Source organism: Paramacrobiotus metropolitanus, unplaced genomic scaffold, assembly GCF_019649055.1.
Source record: "Paramacrobiotus metropolitanus isolate TYO unplaced genomic scaffold, Prichtersi_v1.0 Parri_scaffold0000006, whole genome shotgun sequence".
Classification (NCBI taxonomy): domain Eukaryota; kingdom Metazoa; phylum Tardigrada; class Eutardigrada; order Parachela; family Macrobiotidae; genus Paramacrobiotus; species Paramacrobiotus metropolitanus.
In genome coordinates, this window is record NW_026570226.1 from 2,810,992 (window position 1) to 2,820,358 (window position 9,367).

Genomic DNA, 9,367 nt, shown 5'->3' on the forward strand with positions numbered 1-9,367 from the left:
GGTGGCTCTAACAAGCGGGGGTGAAAACGTTGCCGATAGTCTCACCCTATAATTTTTTGTCCGTTACGCAAGTAACGAATAACTGTCGATGTGAAATACATCTCAGGTGTTTTCGTAATTCGTAATGGTTACCGGCAGTACTGACACCGGCAAAAATATCTCCTCTGACAGTTTTTCTTTTCTCCTAAGACCCCATCGCTGAAATAGTAACCTTTTGGTAATATTCTGCGAAATCAATGATCTGCATGATAAAACCCCGGTAACTTCACCCCCTTGTCTGTCCATTAGAAGGTTGAAACCCTTAGCTGCGCTTCCATACCCGTCGTTATTATTGCCTTTAAAACATATCTTTAAGACACCGTTTTATCTCTAAAGGTCGCACGTTCATAATTTTTATCCAATAGTTGGTAAATTTGAGGATTTTGATACCAAATGATTTAACAGCCCTAACACTAACTCCATTTCCCGATCTTTCGCGTTAACTTGTGCAACTGAAGTAACTCTGGGGTTTCGTTTAAATGTTACATACCAAAATAAGTGTCCTGTCGGCAACTTATTAATCTTTCTCCCTTCTCGACCACTTCTTTCAAAACGATATCTCTTAACCGTTCTAGCTCCAATGGGGTTTTTGTGGACAAGCAAATTTTAAAAAGTTTTAAAAAACGTTGTAAAAGTATCTTTGTTGAGTCACGCCTTAATGTAAGTTTGTAACTGTAAAATTTTGAGCTTACCTTTTTTATTTAAAGCCAACGAAATTTTACCAGTTGCCTTGCCTGCGTCATGTGGTGGACTTTTGTCAGTATTCTATAACTGTCTCAGCCGTAACTGTCAAAACTTACAAACCCATTCTTAACAAATAAACGGCAAACTCGCTTCACGTAACAATTTTTCCGTAGTGGACATTTCGTTTAAGCCTCGCTCCGGTCTGCCAATGCACGCAAACGTGCATTTTTCTAGTAAAAGAACCGTTTCAAAACGGGCGGTACTTCATAGGAAACTACAGAAGGCGGCCGTTTAAATTGGGCATATGTCGTATAGACCACCATCACTTATCGTTGGCCAGCTGGTCGTCGCGGTGCATATCTGAATAACGATTATTTCTTGCAACGCAAACCGAAGTCAGCTCACTTCGTTAAACACCAGTAACACGCACACTGCAGATGCAAGATACAGTACAACAGAAATGACTAAGAGAGAAAATATATATGCAATCCGTTTTTAAATTAATATTATCCTTATCGCCACAAATGGCAACGTAAACAAAAATGGATAAGGAGCGGATAAAGCAAAGGTCACCGCCAAATTATTAATTGTCACGGCCGTGCCCTATGACTTGTGTCATCCAACTACCAGTCAGGCTTACGAAGCAGCTTTACGTTGCCGGCACATGTGCGGAGTGCGGACTGCACCATTGTCGGTCTGGGAGGCGACGGTGGCGATTAGGCAGCCGAAAGCGGATATGTAACTACATGTAGCGATCGCCGGTGTCTGCGTTAATGCGAAAGGAAGGTACGGCGTGCCCTGCAGCATGGGGCGAACCGTCTGATGCATGCCGCTGGAGACCATAATGACCAACGTTGCAGTTAGCAGTCGGATCTACGAGTTTGGGTAATCTGCCTTAGTATAGTGAGCTGTAGATTTATACGGCATAACAGCCTTCCTGCAGCGTACATACGTACCTTTAAAATCGTGGGTGGCCGTTAATCGCGGGTGCATGGAGGACGCGGAAGAAGTCTTCCTGCAGCTCTTTCCACAGATCGGTTATTTTCAGCCCCTAAACGCAAGAACAAACTAACTGATGTACATAAAAACCGGTAATAGATGGCTTGTAGCGTACCGTTCGCTGCGGTTGGCTCGCCATGGCGCTGACAAAGACAAAATGGACGATGTGTGGCATCGGTGCCATCCAAAACTCCACCACCGCTGTCGTATCTTTAAACACCACAAGGAACGACCGTGCCATGTATGTGACAACGATGAGGAAGTCCATAAGCAACCAAGCGGATATCACCGGAGAAAATATTTCACTAATGCGCTGGAATAGCGTGGACAGCGCTTTCTCCTGCTCATGACAGCGCTGGATCTTTGCGAGCTGACTGCGTAACTGTGCAGCGTCCGCTGTCGCCATAAAAAAACCTAAGAAAAAGCACAAAAAACATACCAAAAAAGCGTAAAAAAGAAGCATACCCGTAACAACCGTCGCTTGAAGTTGCTGAAGATCGTGGACGAGCGGCCTGAAGCCTGATGATATGAAGAGAAGGACAATACCCGCGAAAAACCCCGCGGTAATCGCCGACATGAAATCGACTAGGCTGATCAAGACGATGGATTTGTACGCCAACAGTTTCTCATTGACGTCCCAGACCAAGAATCTGCGCGTATTACCGTTATCCGGCAGGTTGTTAGCGAGCAACAGGGAAGCATATGTCTTATACGCCGTAATCGATACCATTATTCCAAGGAACAGAAAGGTCACCATCACCAAAAACAGTGGTGTCCGGCATTGACGGCCCCCACGCAGAGAACGCACTAAGGTCAGCATGGATGGTCCTTTCAGCGCAAAAAGCACAACGTCTGCTAAGCCTCGCACGCAGTAGAATATAAACGTTAAATTAGCGAGAAACAGGATGATGTCGGGAATCCGGGCGTTGGCTACTTGTTTGTGGGCGAGTGGTTCATGTATCAGGCTCTGCACGCCGAAAATCAGACACACGATGAGAAAGGTCACGACACACTTGCGCAACACCGGACAGTGAAGGTCAAATTGATCTTTTCCGGAAATTGGTCGGACTAAGCTGGTGGTGAGTGGGTTGTATAGAAGAAAGCGCAACCTGGCATCGAGGAACTGTTGACCTGTCCAATGGCTGTTGATGCTCCGGATGAACCCCTTCAGCGAAACCCATGGCGGTGTGTCCAGTTCTTCATCAGAGTCAGACAAAGCCGTCTGCTGTTCACTGCGTGGATCTCGAGGGGCGCCATCATCCGCAGCAGCCACTCGCTCCTCCATTTTGTCGCGGGAGGACCCGGAAAGGTCGCCGCTACCATCATCCGGGGGGTGGGACGTTGAATGCTTCGAGACGGGTTCTACGCCAGCCATAGCTTCGCAAAACGATTCAACGTAATGGCGTAATTATGATTAAATTACAATTGCCGTTATAAATCCGCTTGTTCCGTGGTCCGCACACCACACGTTGAACTGGTTTGACTAACAAAGTTCCTAACGGGGAATCCAGCAACCAAAGACGTCCAGTAGTATAGCCAGCTCAGAGAGACGCGGTTGTCAATCTTTTGCTATCGCACTGATGAAAAAGCGGTATGGTGTCACCTTATCCGTGTTACATCATCATAGATCACTCCGATGTTCGTAGCGCGAACTGTGTTGACACATTACTCGCTGGTAAATCCCACTTCGAAGCAATGTGTGTTCAGAAATGACAAACATTAATCCATCGGCCGCCGCGTTTTTCTATCATGGTCTGCACCAATGTCTGTCGGCCTTACCGCGACAAGCTCAAAAAGGAACGGGATGCCTGAAATGGGACGCGACATGCACTCTGGTGTGTTTAATCAGCGGCTTCTCCCGTTGCGGGCTTTTATTGACAGTGCGCCGGTGTACTCTGTTGATCTAGTCGTCCTCATTCCAGTGTGAAGGCCGAAGCAACACCTGACCAGACTAAAGCCGATAAAGGGAGGGGATACAGCTTCATTTGGGGACGATGCGTTTTTGCTCCTGTCGGCTTTCAAACATTTGGAGCGGGGGCGCATCAGCCAAAAGGCTCATTAAGCCGGCAATGCCCGAGGTATCAAGGACTGTTTTGCCGAAGTTGAAATTCGTATAATAGAATAACAATAATAAGATGAGCTTAAACTATTTTTTTCGAAATGTTTGCTGCAGTAGTTTAAAATCTGAAGGGTAGGTGGAAACTTCACCGCTTGGGCATTGACGGTATACAATGCGTACGGTGTGGGCAAAGCGGGTTGCCGGTGCGACACCCCCAAATTCCGTTGTACACAATGTCGTGGCCATTTGATTTAATTGAATTAATCTGGTTTTGGTAGCTGTTTACAATAGTTAGTTTACGCAGATCAATTCAACATGAAGATTCATGGGTGAATTTATAATAAAAAATGTGTGCTTTCCGGTCAATGCAACAGGGTCATGATGGGTTACGCCAACCTACATATGCAACTTAAGCCGCAAGATGCAGCCGTGTTTTAGTAAGCGTATAACGGACTGTGTATAACCGACTAAAAACGTTCAGCGTGAATTCTAGCCAACCAATGTTTTCTTAAATTTGTTGATGTCTGACGGTGTTTTCGGCATATAATCGTACTCGCAACAGTAGGGTTGAACCAAAAATTACGAAACGGACTGTAAACTTTACTGGTGCGATGCCGCTTGATTTCAGCATCGACGGCTCTGAAACTCCGCTTCTTTGTAGAACCGAAATGTGTAATGTCTTTAACGAACGGCATAATCTTTTTATTATGTCCGCTCGGGACAGCAGCAAACAACCAGCTAAAGTGCATTCATAGCAACAACATTTACTTTGCAACTTCCGTTGCTGTATCCATAACATCTGGACATTCACGAGATTCTACAATACGCTACAAAATGAAGTGCATTATGATCGGAAACAAGAACGTTAATAGCGAAACCAATAAATTTGTTCTACCTCGAAAACGTCCCAGTTTTCAAATCTACAGTCCAATGATAACAAGCCTATTAGCTAACACGGGGTAGCCGCGATGCTCTGGTTGTTTATCTACCGGTACAATGCTTATCAATCTGAACAAAGCATCCTTTCGCCTTTCGCACTTTTACGACTTTAACTTCCACATACGTGTAATGAAAGGGTAGCGCCTTATCAGCACAACGAGAAATTAGCAGTGACTGTTAGGTCGTTAAAATCTTTAACTTAGAAAAGCATTTTTGCTGATTCAGTAATGAGGTAAATGTGGACAAACGTATTTCTTGATTGAAGTCCTCTCCATTTTTGTATAAAATGACACACAAAAGGGTTTTATGGCAAATGTCTTTGCTTCTTGTCAGTAGTACTACCCGTAAGTACTCTTTACTTCAATTATTAACTGTTGCCGCAAGGTGCAGTTAATTTTATTCTATTCCGCAATAGTTGCTTTCCGTTATTTGTAGGTGTTGTAAGGAAAATGCCGTAGTTATGGCAAGCAGAACATGGCATAACGCGAATTATACCGCACTATTGTTTAACTCTGGGAAGTCTGCACTTTCATGTACGCGAAATAAGAACATTTCTAACTATTATCTCATGGGCGTTTTTGCAGGTTATAAAATACTGCGCACGTTTGGGTTACTTATAAGTTAATCGGAATTTGCATATACAGTATTGTCAGAGACCGCTCACTCGAGGCGGTAGACACCTCTCGTGGCTTGCTCTGTCGCCCGCACGCAGGTGGCCACGCCACTCGTGCCGCTCATATACTCTGATTACTCAGCGTATACTTTGTCTACGCTGGCCAATCAGCGCATTCGCTATGCACTTTTGGAGGTGTGGCCCAGCCTACGAGCGATGGCCCATGCTTTGCGGTATCAGCTGTTACGCAGCTGCAGCACGCCGCGGCATTATCACGTTTTCACCGAGCTCGCTAGCAGCCACTTTTTTCCACAGCTTTTCCGCATTGGTTTTTCTGTTGGTTTTTGGTTGCTTTATTGCTTACACAATAAAGGAGATCGCTCCCATTTTCCCTGCTTCTGTGTCATATCTGACAGTATGCTATATGTTAGATCACATATCGTAATTTGCACATATCGTAATTCGCACGTAAAGTATACAGTATGTTATGAACTATGCACCGGCTCCGTCCAGCCTTAGCTGTATTGCTTTGTGAAGCGTTACCAGAGCCTGATTTCAATTGGATTTATAGTAGAAATGTCATTTTGCAGAAATAAATTGCAGTCCTTTGACCATTTCGCAACCAAAACAAGCAGCTCAAGCCAGCAGTGACTGCGATTATCCGTTTCCGGCATATTGTTATACATGGAATTCTCTGCCATCCGACAATGCGCTGAGCTGTGATCTGGACAGCGTCCAGCAGACCAGCCCCAACGCAATTCTGGATCCTTGTCCTGGTTGGTTCCGGGCGCATTCGCTGTATCCGTACCAGTTCCAGATCCTTCCAAACGAAATGGCTTCCGATTCGGGAGAAAAGATATACGCCCAATTTGCACAGTCTAAATGCTACGTCAAAGCAGCTCCCAATTCTGCATACCCAGACAGGAAATCAGCCATCTTGCGATCGGCCGTATTTCGACCGAATGGATGCGTGAAACTGCAGACCTCGTTCTGGTACCGGATGTCTGCTGCGCCGATTCTCACGGGTGACCGCGATAAAGATTACTTTCTGGAGTTGGTTATGCATCATTCGGCAGATAATTCGCCGGGCTTCATCCCGACCTGGCAGATTTGGGGCAGCACCAGCGATTACGCAGACTTTCCTGGTCCCAACGTGTGGAACAGGGTCCAAACGGAATATGCTGCGGATGATCAGTTTACCTTGAATTTCTACGCTCACCACGGTGATACCTGCAACACGACATCCATCGATCTGGACGGCATTGACACTAAAACTGCCGGTAAGTTGAGCGTAACGCAGCGCTGCATAATTGAGATCGTGCTTCATCGATCATTGACCTGTGTCGTAGGGTGACTAGTGAGTGCCTAATTAGAATCGTATTCTCTTTTCAGTAGTGGTACTGGTAATTGGACAGTTTGGACCTGTTGACTGCCGACCTTCACCAACCTCTTCGTCATCGGCTACGTCCACATCCACCACCACTCCCGAATCGGTACTGACAACAACTCCAGAAGTACACACCCACGAACCCGATACGACTTCGGCCCTACCACCATCCACCACAATAACTCCGGCATCGGAGCAATGCGAAGTCGGCCCGGCGGTTATCGCCCGCTGCAGCAACGGCAAGGTCAGCATGCCCTCACTGCAACCGGACCTCAGCGACGCCAACACCGCCGTCTTTGCTGGTGATAATTCGTACCTGTGTCGAACACATCTGCGCAGCTTGCAGATGTGGTTGTTGGAAAAAGCCACCAAACAATTATCACCACACAAGCCGGTTGAAGTTACCTGTAGAAGAGGCGTACTGGAGTTTTCGCAGTCGGATCCGGATACGGCGGACGCTATGGTGTTACAATTTCGAGCGGTGTCCGTGGACATGAAATGCCGGATCATCTTCGCCGACTTTTTGGCGCAATTAATATCTGTTAGCGCGAGCTTTTATTGAAAATTGTTGTGGTGGCAGTTGGCGAGAATAGTATCGTTAGCATCGCTGTTACCCTTTTTACGTTTACCATAAAAATCGCTAAAATTTGGAATAAACTTCCTACAGTTATGGAATGTGACTAGAATTTTCGATTGTTATCGATTTTTTCGGTTTTTAGCTTTTTGCCTTTTGATGATTACATTTTTGTATTTCGAAGCCATCTTGTAATAGACTTTTCATACATATGCGAGATGATTACTTATTTGAAAAAAGCTGCCCACTGTTGTCTCCTTCGAATCAAAGTCAAACGAAGTACATGGCCACTCTGGTTTTATTGTTTGCCGGTTTTCTGTGTACCATACACGCGCTCGAAACCCCTTTTGCCGGCAGCGGAAAATAAATCCAGCGGTTGCCCGATAATGCCGTACCATTCGTTAACTTATACCATAGACAGACAGGATCGTGCAGTCACTGCAATGGCCACGCGCTGTAGTTGTCGATGATGTGATTCGTTTGTTGGTTGTTATTTGTAGTGATATTAACAAGAACAGGACAGGTGATTTGCATTGTGGTTACGGCTTTATATACTCTGTAGTTCGGCAAGTGTCTGATAAGGCAGTATTCATGCTGACATTCATGCTGCATTTATGTTCGACATCTTTGCATACCGGTAGATCTGTGCTAATGCGGCCTTAATACTATTTGCCTTCGAATGACAGGACTGCGGCATTAAGATAATTGGACGTTGTTTTGCTAGTCAACGGAACTGCCAAAGAAGCTGCCATGCAGCAGTTTATAGCGCCTTTCTTCATCGTTGCGGATGAGTCTGTTCCGGTAACTGTATTGACTAATGGTGCGAATTGCGATGCTTTAGCTCCTCGACGCAGTTTGGTAATCGTGTGTCGTAAATTTTAGTGTCGCTTTTCTGTGCTCATGCAGCTGTAATTCTATCCAGAGACGCTGCTTCCTTTAATTTACTTAATAGCGTTGGAAAGACGGTAGCGGAGAAGGCGGCATGCGCACAGACATATGTGGACCAGACGTCCGGCTTTTTGGCGACCATTGCCTCTTGCGATATGGGAACGATTCTCCAGTCGGATTTTTCTGGCATGGCCATTAAAGGATGCTTGCTCTAATCCGTCAACAAATCAGTATTGGCAGCGCAGCGACGGAAATTACCAGTTTGACTTAATGGACACAGGTTTCGATGCCGACAACGAAGTCGGTACGTAGTCGACGTGAAATTATCTGTAAATGCTCGATGTACTAATATGCAGGAGGACTTCCCAAAGCTCTGCTAACAGAACGTTAAAATCACAAACCGGTTGTTGCCTCATTTGAAGATTTGTTCAATAATTTAAGAGGAAGCCTGTGAGTACGGTGAAAATGGTTCTCGTATATATTTTCAGGTGGTATAATTGCTCTGTCACGTTGCTCCACAAGAACTCTATGGGCGGCACCCGGCTCAGGCGCAGCGGTGGCTGTTCTTCGACGACCCTTTATCATGCGAAGTTCCTATGCTGTTTTCCGTGTAACGTTTTGGTTTCGGCTTTCAGATTATCCCACAATCGGATCCAGTGAACGGGAAGATTTTGTTCTCAAGGTTTTCGTGCGCGGTACCAATGAATGGTCTCCAGATGCGGCGATTTGGGGCACAGCAGACGACTACAGCGGCGTTCAGCCTGATCAGTGGCACTTTGGCCAAGCGGTTTTTAGCCGCGATAGCTACAAGGAATTCTCCGTCAACATTTTAGCAAACCACAACGATTACTGTCAGGCCAACGTGAAGACCATTGCTCTGGACGCCATCCAAACACAAGAAGGTGAGATTTACGACGCGTATTGTAGCACCGAACTATTTGGTGACTATTGAGCGCCTTGCGAAAGCAGTATTCTTATCTTTACAGAGGTAAGCGCACCTAATTGACCAGGTATGGGTGCTCCACCTGTCCACCACAATTTCGACGTTTGCCTTATTAAATGCAGTCACGGCACCAGGCAAGACTCCGGCCCCACTGCAGTGCACCACAGTGACCACACTAAACGTTGGTTTCGTGTTTTCTAAACGGCACACCTGTTTTGAACAACTTAACGTGATTGTTAAAC

The 9,367-nt window shown here is 45.8% G+C and overlaps 2 protein-coding genes and 1 long non-coding RNA gene across 6 annotated transcripts; 2 read left to right on the plus strand and 1 right to left on the minus strand.

Annotated features, from left to right (window-relative positions):
* Nucleotides 1-1,322: 1,322 nt before the first annotated feature.
* On the minus strand, nucleotides 1,323-1,964 carry LOC129582095 (uncharacterized). Its single transcript, XR_008689589.1, has 3 exons — nucleotides 1,838-1,964; nucleotides 1,680-1,774; nucleotides 1,323-1,596 (listed from the first exon to the last, which is right to left on the minus strand). It is a non-coding gene; the product is annotated as an uncharacterized LOC129582095 (long non-coding RNA).
* A 2,968-nt stretch (nucleotides 1,965-4,932) lies between these two features.
* LOC129581951 (uncharacterized) lies at nucleotides 4,933-7,541 on the plus strand. Of its 2 annotated transcripts, none has more exons than XM_055473275.1 (3): nucleotides 4,933-5,064; nucleotides 5,924-6,613; nucleotides 6,726-7,541. In XM_055473275.1, the coding sequence occupies exons 1-3, from the start codon at nucleotides 5,007-5,009 to the stop codon at nucleotides 7,280-7,282; spliced, it is 1,305 nt and encodes a 434-aa protein (XP_055329250.1). In that variant the 5' UTR covers nucleotides 4,933-5,006; the 3' UTR covers nucleotides 7,283-7,541. The 2 variants fall into 2 exon arrangements, with proteins under 2 accessions (XP_055329250.1, XP_055329251.1); XM_055473276.1 differs by lacking the exon at nucleotides 4,933-5,064 and adding an exon at nucleotides 5,165-5,253.
* A 433-nt stretch (nucleotides 7,542-7,974) lies between these two features.
* On the plus strand, nucleotides 7,975-9,367 carry LOC129582040 (uncharacterized). 3 transcript variants are annotated; one of them, XM_055473414.1, is made up of 4 exons: nucleotides 7,975-8,114; nucleotides 8,247-8,486; nucleotides 8,671-9,084; nucleotides 9,169-9,367. In XM_055473414.1, exons 2-4 carry the CDS (start codon nucleotides 8,291-8,293, stop codon nucleotides 9,186-9,188), a joined length of 630 nt encoding a protein of 209 aa, XP_055329389.1. In that variant the 5' UTR covers nucleotides 7,975-8,114; nucleotides 8,247-8,290; the 3' UTR covers nucleotides 9,189-9,367. The 3 variants fall into 3 exon arrangements, with proteins under 3 accessions (XP_055329389.1, XP_055329390.1, XP_055329388.1); XM_055473415.1 differs by having other exon boundaries at nucleotides 7,980-8,095; nucleotides 8,177-8,486; XM_055473413.1 differs by having other exon boundaries at nucleotides 7,999-8,114; nucleotides 8,177-8,486.